General features: G+C 50.6%; 4 protein-coding genes across 4 annotated transcripts in view; 1 reads left to right on the top strand and 3 right to left on the bottom strand.

Annotated features, from left to right (window-relative positions):
- Nucleotides 1–4,047, bottom strand: LOC136967687 (type I phosphatidylinositol 4,5-bisphosphate 4-phosphatase-A-like). Its single transcript, XM_067261576.1, has 7 exons — nt 3,852–4,047; nt 3,165–3,361; nt 2,734–2,840; nt 2,337–2,445; nt 2,074–2,126; nt 1,874–1,964; nt 1–1,575 (listed from the first exon to the last, which is right to left on the bottom strand). The coding sequence occupies exons 1-7, from the start codon at nt 3,946–3,948 to the stop codon at nt 1,432–1,434; spliced, it is 798 nt and encodes a 265-aa protein (XP_067117677.1). The 5' UTR covers nt 3,949–4,047; the 3' UTR covers nt 1–1,431.
- Nucleotides 4,048–5,866: 1,819 nt separating this feature from the next.
- Nucleotides 5,867–8,574, bottom strand: zgc:77880 (zf-DHHC domain-containing protein). The gene is made up of 9 exons (XM_067261539.1): nt 8,450–8,574; nt 8,002–8,090; nt 7,851–7,924; nt 7,643–7,755; nt 7,280–7,341; nt 6,909–7,029; nt 6,682–6,754; nt 6,333–6,510; nt 5,867–6,191 (listed from the first exon to the last, which is right to left on the bottom strand). Exons 1-9 carry the CDS (start codon nt 8,572–8,574, stop codon nt 6,100–6,102), a joined length of 927 nt encoding a protein of 308 aa, XP_067117640.1. The 3' UTR covers nt 5,867–6,099.
- Nucleotides 8,575–9,011: 437 nt separating this feature from the next.
- LOC136967500 (serine/threonine-protein kinase 26-like) lies at nt 9,012–15,529 on the top strand. The gene is given in 12 exon segments (XM_067261305.1): nt 9,012–9,377; nt 10,782–11,012; nt 11,233–11,289; nt 12,733–12,753; nt 12,755–12,842; nt 12,969–13,126; nt 13,913–13,952; nt 13,955–14,097; nt 14,312–14,463; nt 14,577–14,667; nt 14,934–14,996; nt 15,389–15,529. Coding segments are annotated over 12 exon segments (1,206 nt in total). The 5' UTR covers nt 9,012–9,356.
- A 998-nt stretch (nt 15,530–16,527) lies between these two features.
- The window catches only part of LOC136967984 (FERM domain-containing protein 7), a 6,323-nt gene continuing 391 nt past the window's right edge, over nt 16,528–22,459 (bottom strand). Inside the window, 22 exon segments of the mRNA XM_067261986.1 lie at nt 16,528–16,581; nt 16,680–16,760; nt 16,762–16,810; nt 16,812–16,861; nt 16,864–16,968; nt 16,970–17,165; nt 17,167–17,375; nt 17,377–17,412; nt 17,414–17,688; nt 17,691–17,730; nt 19,024–19,099; nt 20,032–20,100; nt 20,190–20,332; nt 20,334–20,357; nt 20,570–20,587; nt 20,589–20,666; nt 20,856–21,003; nt 21,249–21,363; nt 21,511–21,608; nt 21,902–21,980; nt 22,101–22,143; nt 22,314–22,418. Coding sequence (XP_067118087.1) covers nt 16,528–16,581; nt 16,680–16,760; nt 16,762–16,810; nt 16,812–16,861; nt 16,864–16,968; nt 16,970–17,165; nt 17,167–17,375; nt 17,377–17,412; nt 17,414–17,688; nt 17,691–17,730; nt 19,024–19,099; nt 20,032–20,100; nt 20,190–20,332; nt 20,334–20,357; nt 20,570–20,587; nt 20,589–20,666; nt 20,856–21,003; nt 21,249–21,363; nt 21,511–21,608; nt 21,902–21,980; nt 22,101–22,143; nt 22,314–22,418 — 2,091 coding nt within the window.

The raw sequence follows: 22,459 nt of genomic DNA, 5'->3' as shown, positions 1-22,459 counted from the left end.
CTAACATGATTCAGCTAAATCAGCTATCAGAACCACTGTGTCTAACATGATTCAGCTAAATCAGCTATCAGAACCACTGTGCCTAGCATGATTCAGCTAAATCAGCTATCAGAACCACTGTGTCTAGCATGATTCTGCTAAATCAGCTATCAGAACCACTGTGTCTAGCATGATTCAGCTAAATCAGCTATCAGAACCACTGTGCCTAGCATGATTCTGCTAAATCAGCTATCAGAACCACTGTGTCTAGCATGATTCTGCTAAATCAGCTATCAGAACCACTGTGTCTAGCATGATTCAGCTAAATCAGCTATCAGAACCACTGTGTCTAGCATGATTCTGCTAAATCCACTATCAGAATCACTGTGCCTAGCATGATTCAGCTAAATCAGCTATCAGAACCACTGTGTCTAGCATGATTCAGCTAAATCAGCTATCAGAACCACTGTGTCTAACATGATTCAGCTAAATCAGCTATCAGAACCACTGTGTCTAACATGATTCAGCTAAATCAGCTATCAGAACCACTGTGCCTAGCATGATTCAGCTAAATCAGCTATCAGAACCACTGTGTCTAGCATGATTCTGCTAAATCAGCTATCAGAACCACTGTGTCTAGCATGATTCAGCTAAATCAGCTATCAGAACCACTGTGCCTAGCATGATTCTGCTAAATCAGCTATCAGAACCACTGTGTCTAGCATGATTCTGCTAAATCAGCTATCAGAACCACTGTGTCTAGCATGATTCAGCTAAATCAGCTATCAGAACCACTGTGTCTAGCATGATTCTGCTAAATCCACTATCAGAATCACTGTGCCTAGCATGATTCAGCTAAATCAGCTATCAGAACCACTGTGTCTAGCATGATTCAGCTAAATCAGCTATCAGAACCACTGTGTCTAGCATGATTCAGCTAAATCAGCTATCAGAACCACTGTGCCTAGCATGATTCAGCTAAATCAGCTATCAGAATCAGGAATACCGCCGGTAGTGGTCAAGGAGCGCGTTTAGAGATCTCCAGCTGTACAGCAATGTATCACGGCTCAGTTATTTAGTCCATATTAGAGTAATAAAAATTACTTTGTTAAAAAATGTATCCAAATGAAAGTAAACCCTAAAAACAATTACCCAGTTCTGTGTATGTTTTTTGACCAACCCAGTTAATCTACACTTACATTTAGTCATTTAGTAGATGCTCTTATCCAGAGCGACTTACAGTAAGTACAGGGACATTCCCCCCGAGGCAAGTAGGGTGAAGTGCCTTGCCCAAGGACACAACGTCATTAGACACGGCCGAGAATTGAACCAGCAACCTTCAGATTACTAGCCCGATTCCCTAACCACTCAGCCACCTGACTTCGACTATATTCTAACAGAATATTCATACATATAATTAATATATATAATAGAGACTGAAGCTTTGTCCTGCTACGGGGAGTTCTGGAGGGGGTGGCTGATCCCGAGACAGGTCCAGTAGAAGGTTCTAGCCAGACAGAAAACAGCCAACAGAACCATGAGGGCCCAGGAGGCATAGATCCCTTTGTTATGCTGAGCCGAGCGCCATGTTCCCACCTAGACACACACACACACACACACTTGGATATTACCTATAGGACCTAGCACACTAGAATACTACCTAGGACACTAAGATATAATTTAGGACACTAGGCTACGTCCTAGGACACTACCTAGGACACTAAAATATAATTTAGGACACTAGGCTACGTCCTAGGACACTACCTAGGACACTAAGATATAATTTAGGACACTAGGCTACATCCTAGGACACTACCTAGGACACTAAGATATAATTTAGGACACTAGGCTACGTCCTAGGAAACTACCTAGGACACTTCCTGTTAGAACTCACCATCAGTCCTGCTGAGGAAGCAGCTAGAACCAGGAACAGGAAGAAACACCACAGGCCCCGCCTCCTGGGGTACCGAGGACCAATCGAAGAGCTGAACAAGGAGAGACAGGAAGAGAATCACTCAGAGACATGGTAAATAAACACACACACATACACACGCACACACACACACACACACACACAGGTGAATCAGTACTTACACTTTCCGACAGTGTGGACACCTAGCCAATGTCCTATCCGTGAACTCTGTCCACTAAAACACCACAGACACAGAAATATAGAATATGATTTAGTATAAAGATATAATTACATACAGAATAAGACCATAAATACAGTTCAGATGATGACGGTTATTATTAGACTGTTGGTGGTGATGAAGACGATAATGATGCGGAAGACAATGATGGAGTGGTGATGATTATAGTAGTGATGATGATGATGGTGGTGATGAAGAGGCTGGTACCAGGAAGGTGTTGCTGCAGTGTCCACAGCTCACTCTAACTCCTGCAGGCTGCTGCGGCTCAGGACTCTCTCTCCCAGCATGCACTGGGCCAAGGTTGATGACCCGCTTACTGTCGACACACACACACACACACAGCATCTGATGTTTCCATTTGTCTCTCTCTTGTCTCTCCCATTCACACCTCCCTCCCTCCTCTCCCCCCTCTCCTCCCTCCTCTCCCCCCCCCTCCTTCTCTCCCCCCCCTCTCCTCCCTCCTCTCCCCCCCTCTCCCCCCCCCTCCTCTCCCCCCCTCTCCTCCCCCTCTCCCCCCCCCTCCTCTCCCCCCCTCTCCTCCCCCTCTCCCCCCCCCCTCCCCCTCTCTCCCCCCTCCTCCCCCTCTCTCCCCCCTCCCTCTCACCAGTAGGTCCGGGGACAGGCGATCCTCTGGGAGGACACCTTGCAGATGAGCAGGCAGTTGCAGGGACAGCGGACGTACTTCTTCCCCACGGGGGCGTTCCTTATAGGCTGGCAGGGTGAGGGGGGAGAGAGAGGGGGAGAGGGGAGAGAGGGGAGAGAAGGGGGAGTGAGGGGGGAGATGATAAACAGTCAAAGATCAGAACTAAAAGTCTGTCTTCCTGCTTGCCCGACTGCCTGTCTCTCTGCCCGCCTGCCTGCCCGTCTAGCTTCCTGTCTGCCCGACTGTCTGTCTCTCTGCCCGCCTGCCTGCCTGCCTTCCTGTCTGTGTTCCTGCCTGTCTGTCTCTATGCCTGTCTGCCCACCTGCCTGTCTGTGTTCCTGCCTGCCTGTCTGTCTCTCTGCCCGTCTGTCTCTCTGCCTCTCCGTCCTCACCGTGGCCTCGTTGCAGACGCCACACTTGATGACGTGCTGGTGGGCCTTCCCCTCCACGCTGATGGCCCCCTGGCACACCCTGCAGCTGATCACAGGCCCGCTGGCACTCCCCGGGCTGCCCTGGGGGGAGTAGGGGGGCGGGGGCTCCTCCTCCCCCAGCAGGGGCGGGGCAGAGGGGCTGGGGAACGGGGGGAAACCTGGAGGAGAGGGGCGGGGGGAAGAGAGAGAGAGACAGGGTAGAAGTGGGGGGGGGGGAGAGAGGAGAGAGAGAGTGGGAAGGAGGGAGAGAGAGAAGGGGTGTAGCGAGTGAAAGAGGAGGCAGATGTAGAGGAAGACAGAGAGATAAGGGGCAAGTAGTGGGGAATTGGGGGAAAGGATTAGATCATGTAGAGAATATTAGCATGTAGAGAATGCGCGTGTGAGAAGAACACACGCACCCGCGTTGGAATGAAGCCACTCTTCCAAAGTAGTGAACCAGTTCACGCGATAAGAAATCCCTTGCAACAACTACTTAGATAATTCACGCGATAGACACAAACTAACTAGTACTGGTATAACCACAATAAAGAGACGCTTTAAGTGTTCATTAAGCTAACTTTTTATAAATTGGCAGGTTATAATTCAACTACACGTCCGTACTTTAGAATCAGCTGAATTGACAAAGCCCAGACAATCATAACCACTCACTTTGTGGTTTGAACCCATACACGGTACCGCCGGGAGATTTGCCGTTTGTCCCGTCGCATTGGTTAGACAGCAACGGGGAACGCTCCTCGTCCGCCATACCAAGGAGAACGGTGTCTGGGGCAGTCGGTGGCTGACGGATCAAAACGAACGTTGCGGCGATCAGATAGGTCGTTGTTCGGATTTGTTTTAGTCCGCGTTCACATGACTGGAACTACCAGGAAGGAGGAAGTGAAAATAATAACATTGTCACATGATACTGAACCAACTGACGTACAGGATTTTCGACCAATAAAAAAGCTCATTGCCAGTTTTCAAGTATTACTGTAGCCTACTATTAGTTGTGTTGGAGCCATATGTCTCTCATTCATTCATTTTGAATTTTCGTTTGACAGCTGCCTACGCCACCGTCCTAGAAAAACTATTAGGCAAACATTTTTAAATACAAAAGGAGAACAAATACTAACGTCACTTTAACCCAACGACTTCAGGTGAGAAAATTACAATTTCATTTTTTTATTCCACATTTGAGCAGCACAGTATCACAGTCCAAAGATATACACAAATAAATAGCATACAAATTTCAACAAGTACATCATCGATAAAATGTAAACATGATCACTCCTATACACACATTCCTTCGCGCTGTTGTCAAAACAGCAAAAAACGTAACGTCGTTATCACAGAAAAACTAAACAAAAAACAGAAAAATGTCCATAGAAAGACAGACTTTTTTTCAACTTTTTTTTTTTACAAGAGCAGTAACCTGATGTGGATCGCGGTCTGTCAAAGACCGAAGACACTTTCCCGGTTTAACAGCTAGGATCAGTATGATATTATCAACCTAGCTTTAAAACACTTCCCTTATTTACATTGAAATCAATAGTTTAGTTTTAAAGAACCTAATTGATATTTCAAGAAACGCCGTACTAACTTCTCGTGCCGTAAGTGTCGCTTCCCGCTTCATGACGTCAGTGAATTAGAAAACACTACAGCAGGTTTATCAAGGAGATACATATATACGTTGTAACCTTTTACCTTGTAAAATAAATAAACTATGTTTGTGAAACAAATAAAGAGAAAATCTTGACTCACTGGCAAATACAAATAAAATTCGGTCTGGAGTCCAGAAAGAGACTAGAACAGGTATTAAAACATTTGGGATTTGCACACTGAAGGGGGTGAATGAAAATAAAAAAAAGGTTTAGACAATTCAAAGATCCCTGTTCTAGATTCCATATCCTTTATAGGTAACTGTTTTCTGAATCCAGAGAGCCTGCCTTCAAAATGCTGTACTAAAACACTGACGATTGGGAAGAATCTGAGGTAAGTTTTACGAATCATTGTTCTCATTCAAACTGGTATTCTAACACTGAATCTCAAAGGTGTTTTGGGGTGAATGTCACCTGGGCTCCCAGTCCCTGGACACACACTAAGACAAAGTCAGTTACTGTAACAAGTGATGGAAAGACCACTCTGATGGTGTGAATATAGATGACAGTCTAAAACGACAAAATAGCGAGAGAGAAAGAGACACAGTTGGGGCATACACCATCACTCTGTTTTAACGTGTGCGTGTGTGAGGTTAGTGTGTGTAAGAGGAAAAGTGTGTGTCCATCTTCATTAGTGTGTGTGTGTCGGGTGTCCCTTCATATGCACGTGTGTAACACAGTTGTCAGTAACGTATGATGTCATCAGAAACACCGTTTTGTTTCTCCACAGAAACACCCCGACGCCTCACTCTGCGCAGCTTCTCAACCGTCGAGCCCTGAGGAGCCCTGAAGAGCCCTGAGGAACCCTGAGGAACCCCGAGGAACCCCGAGGAGCCCCGAGCAACCCCGAAGAGCCCCGAAGAGCCCTGAGGAACCCTGAGGAACCCTGAGGAACTCTGAAGATCCCAGAGGAGCCCTGAAGAGCCCTGAGGAGCCCTGAGGAACCCTGAGGAGCCCTGAGGAACCCTGAGGAGCCCTGAGGAGCCCTGAAGAGCCCTGAGGAGCCCTGAGGAGCCCTGAGGAACCCTGAAGAGCCCCGAGGAGCCCCGAAGAGCCCCGAGGAGCCCCGAGGAACCCCGAGGAACCCCGAGGAGCCCCGAGGAACCCCGAGGAGCCCCGAAGAGCCCCGAGGAACCCTGAGGAACCCTGAAGAGCCCTGGCTCCTTGCCTGTAGACCATGATGTCCTCGTCTCACTGGCGTGGGAGGGTCGTCTTAGGGGAGTTGCCCAGGTGGGTGGGTGGGGGGGGGGGGGGGGGTGTTAGACGTCATAGTCTGGAACGGCAGAGTAGCTGATCCCGCCAGCTGTGGGGGGGCTGGAATGAAGAGGCAACAGCCAACAGAACACTGACCCTGGGGAGAGGGAGGGATGGAGGGAGGGGGTGTGGGGGAGGGTGGAGTTTAGAGAGAGAGAAGAGGGGATTGGTAAGACTTGTGGAGTTACAGAATAACAGAAATACAAAAGAAAACACACACACACAGGCGGACATGTACCTCTTCCGAAGAACTCTCGGAGCAGAGCGAGTTTGGGCTTGCGTGTGTGCGGGGTGTGTGTGTGCGGGGTGTGTGTGTGCGGGGTGTGTGTGCGGGCCTGGGGACTAGCCGCCCGATCCTTCATCAGTCTGTTCTTCAGCTGCTCTATGGGGGTCTCATCAGTGATGATGGACACCAGCTGGAGAGGGTGAGAGAGAGGGAGGGAGGGAGGGCGGGAGGGAGGGAGGGAGGGAGGGAAGAGCGAGGGAGAGGATTAGAGAGTGAAAGAAAAAAAGGTTAAATTATCGAAGACAATTTTGAATGCGTTTGACTACATCACCACCTCAACATGGCCGAGGATGGGTCCTACCTGGTCGTAGAAGATCACCATGACGAACACTCCAAACAATATAGACTCCACCAGCAAGATGATATAGTGGGCTCTGTGAGGGAGGGGAGAAGGAGTTAGGGAGGGAGAGGGGGGAGACAGGAGAGTTATGGGATGTGAACTCATACACTCTGAACACACACACTCTGAACACACACACTCTGAACACACACACTCTGAACACACACACTCTGAACACACACACTCACACTATGAGGTGTTTACTGGGGTTCTCCTCCCCCTCGGTCCCTCCCCCCCCCTCCAGCTCGCTCTTGATCCTCCACACCCAGGCAGACACCACCAGCACCATGGAGTAGAGGCTGGCCATCCCTGAGGAGGGGGAGGGAGGGAGGTGGGGGAGAGGCGGGGGAGGGAGGGAGGCGAGGGAGGGAGGTGGGGGAGAGGAGGGAGGTGGGGGAGAGGAGGGAGGGAGAGGAGGGAGGTGGGGGAGAGGAGGGAGGGAGGCGAGGGAGGGAGAGTAGGGAGGTGGGAGGTGGGGAGGGAGGGAAAAGGAAGAGCATTAGTTCAAATTTAACGTTTGACTGAGTCATGAAGAACTTCTATCTCCATGGTTACTCACCAGTGTAGAAGAGAAACTGGATGAAGTACTTCTGGTTCAACTCTCCTACACAGTTGTTGATCCTGCAACACACACACACACACGATGTTAGAGAGGAGTGAGGAGAGGAGACAGGAGGAGAAGAGGAGAGAGGAGAGGGAGAGGAGGAGGTGAGGAGAAGAGGATGAGGAGAGAAGACAGGAGAAGAGGAGAGATGGAGGAGGAGACAGGAGAGAGGGAGGGGAAGAGGAGGAGACAGGAGAGAGGGAGGGGAAGAGGAGGAGACAGGAGAGGAGGAGGGGAAGAGGAGGAGACAGGAGAGGAGGAGGAGGAGACAGGAGAGAGGGAGGGGAAGAGGAGGAGACAGGAGAGGAGGAGTCTCACCAGGGACAGTGGTGGTCCATGCGTCGTATGCACCTCTGACAGACCCTGCAGTGGTGAGCTCTGGGTGGTCTGTAGGCCTCACAGCGACTACACACAGTCCAGCCCTCACAGCCCTGAGCACACACACACACACACACACACAGCAGGGAGCTCACACCTACACAACTGACTGGGTCACGCTGGGGTGTGTGTGTGTAACAGAACTCACCCTCTCGTTCATGAGTGACGACTGGGACCTCAAGTCGGAGAAGTCAATGGCTGTCTCTGGAAGAGGCACCACTCCTGCACACATACACACGCACACCACGTTACTGAGATGCACACACATCGGACTACTGACACACACACACACAGCTTACCTGGATCAGAAAACACAGCCTTAGAATGACACGCCAGAAGAAGCAACAGGATGGTGTTGAACACTGAGCCGTGTAGCGTACACCAAACGCTAAGAGAGAGGAGGGAGAGAGGGAGGGGTAGGGAGGGAGAGAGGGAGGGAGAGGGGATTGAATGACTTCTGACGTTCAACGTACTGCAGTTACACAGTCAACAACACGCTCACCCTAAGTACTGTAGCTCCGCCAGCAGATCTGAGAAATAGCGGACTATCTTTCCACAACACATGCAACAAACACACAACTATTGTCCAAATAAATATCGAAGTATAGGTAGGTAGAAGTATAGGTCACTGCCTTCGGAAGGCAGACGAGCTTGCTGTCATAACACAGAATACCAACCTGGCATATAGACTGGCTGACTGGTAACCGTTGCTAAGCGTTTGGCCATTGAAAGACGTTCGACACTTACCTTTCCGAATAGACAGGGATAAGGACGTATTGAATCACCACATAGTCTGCATAAAATACGCTTAAATACGTTAAAATCAGGCAGATAAATCCGCACGGGTCTCGCCTACAGCGTAGGAACGCCATTTTTGGAGTAGCTTTCCCTCTCACTCGTCTTCCGGGTGACTTCCGGACCGGGATCCCAAGGTAGAGGTTTCACCAGCAGGTGTCGCCAGAGGGCCTGTTTTTATTGTGAAGTTGTAAGGTCACCTGTAATTACAGGTTAGGTTGCCTGTACAGATCATTTGTGACAAAGTCTCGCATAGGTCACTGAATAAATTTTATTTTGCCTCACACTTCGGACGTTCAACCTTGGTCGAGTACGAATAACTATGGAGGGAATTGATAATCATTATAATCATAAAATGTGGGCGCTGAGTAAAAGAAACCTACAAAAAAACAACAACATTCTCACCCCCGCCCCCCACCCCTTCTCTCTCTAACACACGCACACACACCCCTCTGACGTCTCTGGCGCCCACGGCTCCACCCAGAAGCGGCAGAGCGCAGTAGAACAACTTCTAAAGCGAGAAGGCGAGTTTACCGTGAAGGCGGATGTTTCAACGTGATATTCAAATGTTGACACCTACAGCGCAACAGGTATCGCACTAAAGACGCTAACATTTTAACCTGGACCTACTTTACTTTCCAGTTTCCACCCTCTACAAGGACATACAGTTTGTTTGTTTTCTCGGTGAGGGAGCGGCAGACTAAGGGCGGACACCGGAGATTTCCTCCCAGACAACTCGGCTCGCTCAGGTTTACCGTACCTGGAGCTGATTTCGTTCAAACGTGCCCCTTAACTCAGTTTTTCTGGCACCGTTGACTCGAGAAGAGGACGAGGACGAGCGCGAGGGGACGTGATCGTTATGGAGGTTCCAGGTATGCAGGTGAGATACCTTCATTCACTCCCACGCACGCGCGCAAGGGCAGGTGAGCGTCGTGTCACAGGTAAGCGGCAGAACTTTGTTTGGGAACAAAGAGAATTTCTAAAACGTAATATATATATATATATATATATTTTTTTTTTAACTCAGTTTCCAGAAAGAAACTGTCTCTCTCTCTCGCGCGCATGTGTGTGAACATGTTATTCTCGTCCCTGGTTGTGAAAGCAAGGCTATGGCTCACTGTGACGTCAGTGTTTTTTTGTGTAAAAACGAACAGGTTGCAGTCAACACAGAATGACGTCAAGGCAACTTATTAGCCCAAAACACCTGCGGGTCATGTACTCATTAACAGGTTGCGTCTCAACACCATACTGCACTGTAGTGTGTGTATGAGCGTTGATGCTCCCGATGTCTTTCAGTCTGCCTAGCTAGCCCCCCCCCCCCCCCCCCCCCCCCACACACACACACACACACACACACACACATGCACCTGAGCTCACTGAACTCTTTAGCACAACTCAAATATTGACTGACAGATCTCCACAACGGCATCCCCCTTTACCCTACAATCATAAACCTGAGAGAGAGAGAGAGAGAGAGAGACAGAGAGAGACAGAGAGAGAGAGAGAGAGAGAGAGAGAGAGAGTGTTGGTGTGTATAGGAGGAGGAAGGAGCTAGATGGAACTTCCTCCAAGCATATTCCTGTAAAACATGGACGCTCGCTCTCTCGCTCTCTCTCGCTCTCTCTCGCTCTCTCTCTCTCGCTCTCTCTCTCTCGCTCTCTCTCTCGCTCTCTCTCTCGCTCTCTCTCTCGCTCTCTCTCTCGCTCTCTCTCTCGCTCTCTCTCTGTCTTGAAGTCAAAAGCTGGTAAACCAGGTGGTGTATTTGCCTAGCAGAACTTCCTTGTTCAGAGAGTATAAAGGTGTGCAGCTATAATTAACCTTGAGTACAACTCTGTTCTCCTGTCGTGTGGGCTAGAACTTAGTGTGTGTGTGGTTTGTGGTGTTTCTGTGTGTGTACAAATCAATGGTGTTGGGCCAATGTTCTTCAAAGCTAGTTCCTTCTTCATTTTAAAGCCTTCTGTCTTTCATAGGGTGTGTGTGTGCGTGTGTGTTTGTGTGAGTTCCTGTTCTTCAACAGTTCTCCTTCCTATTTTCAAGCCTGCTCAGGTGTGTGTGTGTGTGTGTCTGACACTTCCTTCCCTCCTTCCTTCCATCCCTTTCTCCCTAATTCTCTCTCTCCCTCCCTCCATTTGTCCCTCCCCCCTCTCTACCTCACTCTCTCCTTCCCTCCATCAATCCATATATCTCTCGTTCCATCCCTTCCTCCATCCCTCCATCTCTCTCCCTCACTCTCTCCATGCCTTATTTCTCCCCCCCCCCTCCCCCCCCCCCCCCCTCCCTCCAGAGCACCCATGTCGACCCGGAGGAGCTGTTCACCAAGCTGGATCGCATCGGGAAGGGCTCGTTCGGCGAGGTCTTCAAAGGCATCGATAATCGCACCCAGAGCGTGGTGGCCATCAAGACCATCGACCTGGAGCAGGCAGAGGACGAGATGGAGGACATTCAGCAGGAGATGACGGTGCTCAGCCAGTGTGACAGCCCTCATGTCACCAAGTACTACGGCTCCTACCTGAAGGTAGGCACACACACACACACACACACACACACACACACAGGGAACACACACACACAGGGAACACACACACACACAGGGAACACACACACACACAGAGAACACGCACACACACATACTCAGTGTGTGTATACACCATAGACACACATACAGTAAACACACACACAGGGATGATTGATTGATCTGAGCTTGCCCCCCCCCCCCCCCCCCCCCCCCCCCCCAGGGCAGCAAGCTGTGGATCATCATGGAGTATCTAGGAGGCGGATCAGCTCTGGACCTGGTAAACACACCTGCTGCTCCACCAGGGCCTGGTCCTGTTCCATACCGCCAGTTTAACCAAGCCAGGGTTATGATCCACCAGGGCCTGGTCCTGTTCCATACCGCCAGTTTAACCAAGCCAGGGTTATGATCCACCAGGGCCTGGTCCTGTTCCATACAGCCAGTTTAACCAAGCCAGGGTTATGATCCACCAGGGCCTGGTCCTGTTCCATACCGCCAGTTTAACCAAGCCAGGGTTATGATCCACCAGGGCCTGGTCCTGTTCCATACAGCCAGTTTAACCAAGCCAGGGTTATGATCCACCAGGGCCTGGTCCTGTTCCATACCGCCAGTTTAACCAAGCCAGGGTTATGATCCACCAGGGCCTGGTCCTGTTCCATACCGCCAGTTTAACCAAGCCAGGGTTATGATCCACCAGGGCCTGGTCCTGTTCCATACAGCCAGTTTAACCAAGCCAGGGTTATGATCCACCAGGGCCTGGTCCTGTTCCATACCGCCAGTTTAACCAAGCCAGGGTTATGATCCACCAGGGCCTGGTCCTGTTCCATACAGCCAGTTTAACCAAGCCAGGGTTATGATCCACCAGGGCCTGGTCCTGTTCCATACCGCCAGTTTAACCAAGCCAGGGTTATGATCCACCAGGGCCTGGTCCTGTTCCATACAGACAGTTTAACCAAGCCAGGGTTATGATCCACCAGGGCCTGGTCCTGTTCCATACAGCCAGCTTGACCAACAAGCCAGGGTTATGATCCACCAGGGTTAGGGTTAGGGAATTGGGCTAATAATCAGCTAGTAATCTGAAGGTTGCTGGTTCGATTCCCGGCCGTGCGAAATGACGTTGTGTCGTTGGGCAAGGCACTTCACCCTACTTGCCTCGGGGGGAATGTCCCTGTTCTTACTGTAAGTCGCTCTGGATAAGAGCGTCTGCTAAATGACTAAATGTAATGTCGGTTACTTTGGCTGACATTAAGCCTGGCATGTTCCTTAAACTAGCTTAATGAAACAGGCCCCAGGTCTTCAACAGGGTACATCTGACTGTGAGTTACACACAATGTGTGTGTGTGTGTTCCGTATTTTGTACTCCGATTTTACAGTTTTCTTGTGGTTGTACGGCTTATATTTCGAAGCGGCTTATAGTCCGGTTTTAGAACAAAAAAGTGGCTTTGTCCCAAGATCTCTACAGACCGTGCAGCTAATTTAATGCTCAACACTTGAACGGGGGCTTATTACTTGAAAGAGGAATTATTCGTAATCAATCGTGAGCATTGGTCTGCTCAGCGTTAGCCGGTGCAACGGAAACGTTGTTTGCTTTCAAAGTGCGGCTTATATTCCAGTGCGGTTTATACTCTGATTTACAAACACAAAGTCCTCATTCTGGGGGGGTGCGGCTTACACACAATGCGGCTTATTTTCCGTAAAATACGGTATGTGTGTGTGTGTGCAGCTGAGAGCAGGGCCGTTTGACCGAGGGCCAGATCGCCACCATGCTGAAGGAGATCTTGAAGGGACTGGACTACCTGCACTCAGAGAGGAAGATACACCGAGACATCAAAGGTAATTATGTAATTGTGTGAGTGTGTGAGCGTGTGAGAGTGTGTGTGTCCAGGTGTAGTTCACACACCTATATTCACCTCCCATGTGTTGTATATCTGTGTGTGCCCCCCCCCCCCCCCCCTCCAGCGGCCAACGTCCTCCTATCAGAGCAGGGGGAGGTCAAGCTGGCGGACTTTGGCGTGGCGGGTCAGCTGAGCGACACCCAGATCAAGAGGGAAACGTTTGTGGGCACGCCCTTCTGGATGGCCCCGGAGGTCATCCAGCAGTCCGCCTACGACTGCAAGGTGTGTGTGTGTGTGAGAAGGGGCACCATAACGGGAGAGAAGATTACGATGATTCTAAGGGCCCTGGTCAAAGAAACCCTAGCAGGGCTCGTGTGTGTGTGTGTGAGAGAGAAATATATGTGGTTTGGTTAAAATGGTGGGTGTGTTTGGGCCTTTGTGTGTGTATGCTTTTGTTGATGTGGGGTGTGTGCTAGGGCGTGTGTGTGCTAGGGCGTGTGTGTGTCTAAGTGATGTGGTCGGGCGGGATTGTTTGTGTATGGACTTGTCTCTCAGATTTCTGTGGTTTGGGGTGTGTGTGTATGGATTTGTGCCTCAGATTTGTGTGTGTATGGATTTGTGTCTCTCAGATTTCTGTGTGTGTGTGTGTGTGTGTGTGTGTAAACGTCAGATGAGCTCACCCTGCCAGACCAGCCTCAGACTGGTTTCCACCACTACTTCTCTCATGACGCTCCACCCTGCCAGACTGTTTGACCAGAATTCAATGTGACTTTTTAATGTGTAAGGGTGTGTCTTTAATGTGTGTGTGCGCTGTATGTAAGTGTGTCTGTGCTTTATACAGTGTGTGTGTGTGTGTGTAGGCACATACAGAAAAAGTTTTATGAGCGAAGAAATGGGCTATTCAAATGAGTCCACAACACACATGTACGTGTGTGTGTGTGTTCGAAACATGCCTAATTGCAGTGTGTGTGTGTGTGTGTGTGTGTGTGTGTGTGTGTGTGTGTGTGTGTGTGTGTGTGTGTGTGTGTGTCTGTGTGTGTGTGTGTGTGTGTGTGTGTGCCCCCCCAGGCAGACATCTGGTCCCTGGGGATCACAGCGATGGAACTGGCGAAGGGGAGCCCCCCCACTCCGACATGCACCCCATGAGAGTCTTGTTCCTCATCCCCAAGAACAGCCCCCCATCTCTGGGCAACGAGTTCTCCAAGAGCTTCAGGGATTTCACCGATGCCTGCCTCAACAAAGACCCTGCCTTTGTAAGTACAGGACTCCCTCTCTCTCTCTCTCTCTCTCTCCCTCTCTCTCTCTCCCGCTCTCTCTTGCTCTGTCTATCTCTCTCTCTGTCTCTCTCTCTCTGTCTCTCTCTCTCTGTCTCTCTCTCTCCCGCTCTCTCTCTCTGTCTCTCTCTCTCTCTCCCGCTCTGTCTCTCTGTCTCTCTCTCTCTCTCATCCCTCCCTCTCTCCTCCTCAGAGACCCACAGCCAGGGAGCTTCTGAAACACAAGTTCATTGTGAAGAACGCCAGAAAGACGTCCTCCCTCACTGAGCTGCTAGACCGCTACAGGAAGTGGAAGGCCGAGGGTCACAGCGAATCAGATTCCAGCGACACAGACAACGAGAACAGGTGCGTGTGTGTGTGTGTGTATTTGTTTCCGTTTGTGACAATACTTGTACCTGTGTCCAGCAGCTCTGAACACTGAGGCGCGCGTGTGTGTGTGTGTGTGTGTGTGTGCGCAGTGAGGAGGACAGCCAGTCTCCAGACTGGTCCTTCACTACTGTACGCAGGAAGAAGAAGAAGACAGACACACGGAATATCATCAACGGAAAGGTGTGTGTGTGTGTGTACCTGGAACACCAGTACTCCAGAGTGTGTGTGTGTACCTGGTACACCAGTACTCCAGAGTGTGTGTGTGTGTGTGTACCTGGAACACCAGTACTCCAGAGTGTGTGTGCGTGTGTTTCAGATATCATTTTGAAGTGACAGTGTTCTCGTCAATCAACCCTTTCCTTTTCCTCCTCCCACCCTTCCTTTTATCATTCCCCTCCCTCTCCCTCTCCTCCTCCCCCCCTCCCTCTCCCCTCCCCTCTCCTCAGGATCAGCAGGATCAGCAGCAGTCCTCCAGCCTGTCCACAGTCATCTCCCCAGTCTTCTCAGAGGTGGGTTTCTCTCTACACATGCACGCGTCAGATGTTCGTTAAAGGGGTCATATACTGATCAGATGTTCATTAAAGGGGTCATATACTGATGAGATGTGAAATGTATTGTTTGTAGGTGCACTACAGTAAATTGATAAGATGTTAGATCGATTACATGTGAAGTACAGTGGTGATGAGACATGTTTGTTTGGTATGATGTTGATTTTGAGTTTCAATACATTGATTGTGTGTGTGTACAATAAGTACTGATGGATTGATTGATTAATGTGATGTTAGTGTCCCATTAGATGGATGCATAGATAAATGAGATACATTCATATGATATCTGTATTCATGGATGATGTTTATGTTGGATGAAGTTGGTGTTGGATGATGTTTATGTTGGATTGCAGCTCAAGCTCCAGCACAGAGAGAGTACTGAGCAGCGATTGGCTATCGAAGATCTAGAACGGAACATCCGATTGGCTGAGGAAGTCTGTCCAGGAATCACAGACAAGATGGTGGCCAGAATTATCGCACGATACCAGAAGTAGGTCTTTGTTTAATTTCTTGCTTTCATTCATTCATTCGTCCTTAATTTCTAAAATTCTATTCAGTCGCTCATCCACTTTCACTTTTCCCTTCCAGGTTTTCCAACTAACCCTGGAGGGGAGAGAAGAGGAGGGGAGGGGAGAGGACGGGAGAGGAGGAGAGAGGAGGAGAGAGGAGGAGAGAGGAGGAGAGGAGAGGGGAGAGGAGAGAGGGGAGAGGAGGGGAGAGGAGGGGGGAGAGGAGGGGGGGAGAGGAGGGGGGAGAGGAGGGGAGAGGAGGGGAGAGGAGGGGAGAGGAGGGGAGAGGAGGGGAGAAGGACACCTGACCAGGAGCTAGAACAGAACTGGTTTCTGGAAACTTTGCTGTGCAAAGTCTTTTTACAGTTACAGTACACACGCACACTCACACGCACATGCATGCACACACTACATTCTATAATCATGCTTTTAATTAGTGCCTTGCTTGTAGCTCAACCAGATTGATGTGGGTACAGCACCTTCTTGTGGCTTGGGCAGAACTGTCAGACTCAGGGCAGCAGGGCAGTGGGAACGAGACTCTTGTATATTTGTTGAGATGTTGTGTATACAACATATGTTATGATCATTGACCTATGCACCTTTTGTTCTTTCTTGTAAGTAGCTTTGGATAAAAGCGTCTGCTAAATGACAAAATGTAAATGTATACAGGTGTCTCCTTAAATTTTCACTGAACCAACTAAAGGAACCAGGGTATGGCCTGTAAAAGTTTGGCCTGTAAAAGTTTGGATACGATGTTGTAGTTCTATCAATAAATATATATATATATATATAGACTTTTAACGCGTTTGTTTTATGGTAAAACACCTGAGAGAATGACAAGACCAGCCGTAATCACAGATCATCTTTTAATCTCCAAATAAGAACAATTGAACTCGAATACCAAAAAACCACATACATCACAGAGCTTCCTTCTAGAACTACGGGCCGCTCTAGAACATCTAGTTCAAGATCTGCGTCGTGTTCTAGGACTGCGTCTTGTTCAAGAACAGCATGTCGTCGAAGAACCGAATTCCGTTCTAGAACTCTGAGACCCTGGCAGGTTAGAGCCTGAGTTTGGTGATGCGGGTCGTCGGAGGAGGAGAAGGAAGGGCCTGTCTCCTCCTCTCCTCGTCACTGTGACCAAAACTCCTCTCTCCGCCTCCTCCTCCTCCCCCTCCTCCTCCTCCTCCAGTTGGAGGCTCCCAGAAGAGTAGCCCCATCCTGGCCAGCCCTGTGGACCGTACCACCCTGGCCAGCGGGGGGGGCGCAGTAGTAGGGGTAGAACACCTCGGGGTCCGAGTCACTGTAGCTTCCCCCCCCCGGGCCCCCCCCAGCACGCACAGGGAGGAGGGCCGGTGTGGCAGGGGGGAGGAGTCCAGGGGCAGGTAGGTGGGCCTGGTGGGACGTGACAGGTGGGGGTAGTAAACCCAGGGGGCGGAACTCGGAGGCGGGGTTAGAGGAGAGGAGGCGGGGGAACTTGACGTCCGGGTTGGCTGGTGGGCTCGACGGGGGAGGCCTGGCAGGAAGCTGCCTGTCGTCGCTGTAATGCCCCCGCCTCCACGCGGCCCCACATCCCAATCGCCTGCTTCTGGGTTGGACCACCCTGGCCAATCCTAGCCCTGGGGGGGCGGGTGTTGCCGTCTGAGAGCGGCGACAGAGAGGACGAATTGCGGCTCGTGTACAGAGAGGGGGCGGGACAACAGCGTCCATAGTGGGCGTGGTCTCGGCGTCGCACCTGGGGCAGACGCTCCAATGAGGTGACGGCTCCGTCAGCCAGGTAGGCGTGGCCGCGGGGGGTAGCTAGCCAATGTGGGAACGAGGGTAGGACGGGGTCTGAACTGAAAGGCGGGGTTTCTGGGATACAGGAGGGACCAGCTGTTGCGTTTCGGCGTGAGCGTTCTGGCGACGCCTGACCCTGTTTCCGTGGTAACCCCCCCGTCTGTGACCCCCCCCTACTCTCCCCGCCCTCTCACCCCCCGACGTGGAGGCGGGACCTTGTCTTGGGCGAGGGCGGACGATTGGGGGAAGGCTTGTGGGCGGGACCTCTGCAGCTCCGCAGAGAAGATCACCCTCCGTTGCCGAGCGACCTGCGCTTGGTCCACGCCCACTTTCCTGCTCCACTTCCTCCTCGCTGTGAGCCAGGGGGCCGGCCGGACCGGGGGGAACGGGTGAGACTGCTCGTACACCTGCGCATGCACACACAACACACACACACAGATATACACACACACACACACACAGATATACATGCACACACACACAGATATACACACACACACACCACAGATATACACACACACACACATACACACACACACACACACACAGATATACACACACACACATACACGCACACACACACACAGATATACATGCACACACACACACACACAGATATAACATGCACACACACACACACACACACACACACACACACAGATATACATGCACACACACACAGATATACACACACACACACATACACACACGCACACACACACAGATATACACGCACACACACACACAGATATACACACACACACAGATATACATGCACACACGCACAGATATACATGCACACACACACACACACCACATACACGCACACACACACACACAGATATACACACACACACAGATATACATGCACACACACACGATATACATGCACACACACACAGATATACACACACACACAGATATACATGCACACACACACACACATACACGCACACACACACACAGATATACACACACACACACACAGATATACATACACACACACACAGATATACATGCACACACACACACAGATATACATGCATACACACACACAGAAACGCAGACATAAACATTTGTTAAGAGTAGTTAGGACTATGGATACAGAGGTAGAATAGATTATAATAGACAAATATATTTAGGGTAGATGAAAATAGAGTTGGAGAAGATTAAACAGAGTATAGAAATACTGTAATTTGAGTAAACATTTTGAAATAGAGTTGATTAAGAATATAGAAATCTAGCTTCGTATATACAGCTCATATATATTACAGTTGTGCTGTAGAAAGCTAGAGGAGTAGAACATGTGGAGGATGTTGTGGTGTAGAAAGCTAGAGGAGTAGAACATGTGGAGGATGTTGTGGTGTAGAAAGCTAGAGGAGTAGAACATGTGGAGGATGTTGTGGTGTAGAAAGCTAGAGGAGTAGAACATGTGGAGGATGTTGTGGTGTAGAAAGCTAGAGGAGTAGAACATGTGGAGGATGTTGTGGTGTAGAAAGCTAGAGGAGTAGAACATGTGGAGGATGTTGTGGTGTAGAAAGCTAGAGGAGTAGAACATGTGGAGGATGTTGTGGTGTAGAAAGCTAGAGGAGTAAGAACATGTGGAGGATGTTGTGGTGTAGAAAGCTAGAGGAGTAGAACATGTGGAGGATGTTGTGGTGTAGAAAGCTAGAGGAGTAGAACATGTGGAGGATGTTGACCTGTTTAGAGACGTCAGTGAGCAGGTCTGGAGATGAACGACACTGTCTGGAGTCATAGTCTGAGGTGCTGTACGACCTGCAGGAGGAGAGATGGGTCAGAACACACACATCACACTCGCTGACCACACACACACACACACACACACTCACACACTCTGCACGCACACCCCTACACACCAGAGATTGGAAGCAACCAAGTACAAATAATTTGTTTCTGTACTTAAGTAAATTGTTCTGGTATTAGTACTTTACTTCACAAATTTTTTTTTGGACAACTTTTTTACTTTCCATTTTTTATAAGTATCTGTACCTACTGCTTATTTGAAAGTCTTGTTATGTTAGTTTTTACTTAACTATAAGTCAGAGCCCATACTTCTTTACTACTATTTGAGTGTGGATGTGTGTGTACTTTTTGCCATCTCCTGCTACACTCACAACCCAGGGCCCCCCCCCCTCGCGCGCGCCCCAGATCTCTCTCCTTTTTCCCTGCTCTTCCTCTCCTCTGCTCCAGTTCTGGCCCCCCCTACCCTGGGCCCCCCCCTACCCTGGGCCCCCCTACCCTGGGCCCCCCCCTACCCTGGCCCCCCCTACCTTGGGCCCCCCCTACCCTGGGCCCCCCCTACCCTGGGCCCCCCCTACCCTGGGCCCCCCCTACTCTGGGGCCCCCCTACCTTGGGCCCCCCCTACCCTGGGCCCCCCCCTACTCTGGGCCCCCCCCTACCCTGGGCCCCCCCGTACCCTGGGCCCCCCCCTACCCTGGGCCCCCCCCTACTCCTGGGCCCCCCCTACCCTGGCCCCCCCCTACTCTGGGCCCCCCCCTACCCCTGGGCCCCCCCTACCCTGGGCCCTCCCCCTACCCTGGGCCCCCCCTACCCCTGGGCTCGGGAGAAACAGACCCGTTTTGTCCCCCCCTATCGGCGGGCCTGCTCACACACACACTCTCACACACACACTCTCACTCTCTCACACAACACACCACCTCTCAAACACACAAACACACCCTCTCACCTTTCGAGGTGTGTGCGTCTCTTCTCTGTGGTCTCCACACACTCCAGTAGCTGCTTCTGAGTCCTGCCACTGACACACACACACACAACACACACAGATGAGAGAGAGAGCATGTGTTTGTGTGTGTGTGTGTGTGAGAGCGAGAGAGAGAGAAGCACCTGTATCTGAAGCTGGAGCCCTTGCTGGAGGAGGAGGGGTCTTGTGTCTCCTCTGAGGCTCCTCGGCCAAATCGGAAGAAGGCGTGGTACTCCACACACATCCTCCAGAACGCCTTGCACACGTCCCGGCTCGCCATGGAGAAACTCCACCGTGTCCTTACGAGACGGCTACACACACACACACACACACGAGCACACACACACGTAAACAGGAGCACACACACATGTAAACAAGAGCACACACACACACTCTTGAAATTGTTATTTTACAGACATTTGTTAGTGGTGGGTATTTACTTTGAGGAGAGTTTAAACACGTCACTCACACACCTCACACCTTCACACACACACACACACACTGGTAGGTAGAGTGTCGTCACCCCAACTTTGTCGTGCAGCTATGATGAGGAAGTGTTTCCTCTTGAAGCTCAGCTTCCTGATCTTGGCCCAGCTGAACGTGTTGATCTTGGCGTTTCCCTGGAGACGGACCACAGACAGAGTACTCCAGAGTGTGTGTGTGAGTGTGTGTACCTGGAACACCAGTACTCCAGAGTGTGTGTGTGTGTGAGTGTGTGTACCTGGAACACCAGTTACTCCAGAGTGTGTGAGTGTGTGTACCTGGAACACCAGTACTTCCAGAGTGTGTGTGTGTGTGAGTGTGTGTACCTGGAACACAAGTACTCCAGAGTGTGTGACAGCCAGGTTGAGGCGGACCCCCTCCCCGTCGTGGGCGGGGTGGGGTCTGATGCCGTACATGTCCAGCTTCCGAGCCACCTCCAGCAGCTGGACGTCAGAGTCAGCAGGGCTGGAGCCCCTGCACACACACACACACACACACACACACACACACACATACAGTATATACAGGTGACACACACATATATGTACAGGTGACACACACACACACATATATACAGGTGACACACACACATATATACAGGTGACACACACATAAGGTGACACACACACATATATATACACACACACATTCATACAGGTGACACACACACATATAGTCAATTTGTATTCAGGAAGTGTGTTATTTGTGTGTGTGTGTACCTGTGTCTCTTGTGGAAGCGTATGATGGTATGGTCCAGGTATTCCTGGTTGGGAACATAAGGCTTCATCTCCAGGTGGTGAACATCCAGCTCCTCATCATAGTCCCCCAACTCTGCTGTAAACACACACACACACGCATGCACACACACACGCAGGCACAAACCCACACATGCACACACACACACACAGGAACACATATATATGTGCGTATCTAAACATATACATATAAATGTACAGTGAATGTCCTAATATGAACTCTTACACTGCAGTATGTGTGAGACCAGCAGGGCGGCGCTGTTGTCGTTGCAGGTCAGACTACCGTTAGACAGGTCCTGCCTGACCTGCAGAGCAAACAGGTACCTGGAGAAAGATGAGAGGTCACACACACTATCCCTCTCTCTCCCACTCCCCCTGTCTCCCTCCCTCCATTCCTCTCTACCTCCCTTCCCCCTGTCTCTCCCTTTCATCATCCCCTCATCTCTCTCCCTCCCTCCCTCCCTCCTCACTCTCCCTCTCTCTTCCCCCTCTCCCTCCCTCCTCACTCTCTCTCTCCCCCCTCTCCCTCCCTCCTCACTCTCTCTCTCTCTCCCCCCTCTCCCCTCCCTCCTCACTCTCCCTCTCTCTCCCCCCCCTCTCCCTCCCTCCTCCTCAACCTGGTTAGTCCCCTTTGCAGCTGTCCAGGATCAGGGGGGAAGAACTTCACCATGAACCTGAAGAACAGGTCACTGGAGTCTGGGAGACAGAGAGAGGGGGGGAGGGGCATAGAGGGGAAGGGGAGGAGAGAGAAGGGAGGAGAGAATTTAAAAAGATGTGTGTTGTCAGCCACGCAGCAGATAGTAGCAGACCACTTACACTTGATCTGCTTAGCGAGGGGTTTCAGTAGCTCCAACCACACCTGCAGAAACACATGCACACACACACACACACACACTCTCTTAGTGACGAGATTACGAAAGATGAGTGTGTGTACATGTGTATGTGGTCAGTGTGTATTTGGTCCATTTGTATGTGAGCATGCATGCGTGTGTTAGTGTGTGTGTGTGTGGTGTGTGTGTGTGTTCTCACGTAGCTGCCACTGTGATGTCTGAACTCCAGTCCAAAATATTCCTTTTCCAGAAGCTTCAGGTGCCCACACACCTTGTTGAAGAAATCACCTCCCAGAATGCTTTGCTGCAAAGCAGCAGAGTGGAGACAGAGAGAGAGGGAGCAGA

This window comes from Osmerus mordax, chromosome 23 (assembly GCF_038355195.1).
Source record: "Osmerus mordax isolate fOsmMor3 chromosome 23, fOsmMor3.pri, whole genome shotgun sequence".
NCBI lineage: Eukaryota > Metazoa > Chordata > Actinopteri > Osmeriformes > Osmeridae > Osmerus > Osmerus mordax.
This window is presented reverse-complemented; position numbering and strand designations above follow the sequence as displayed.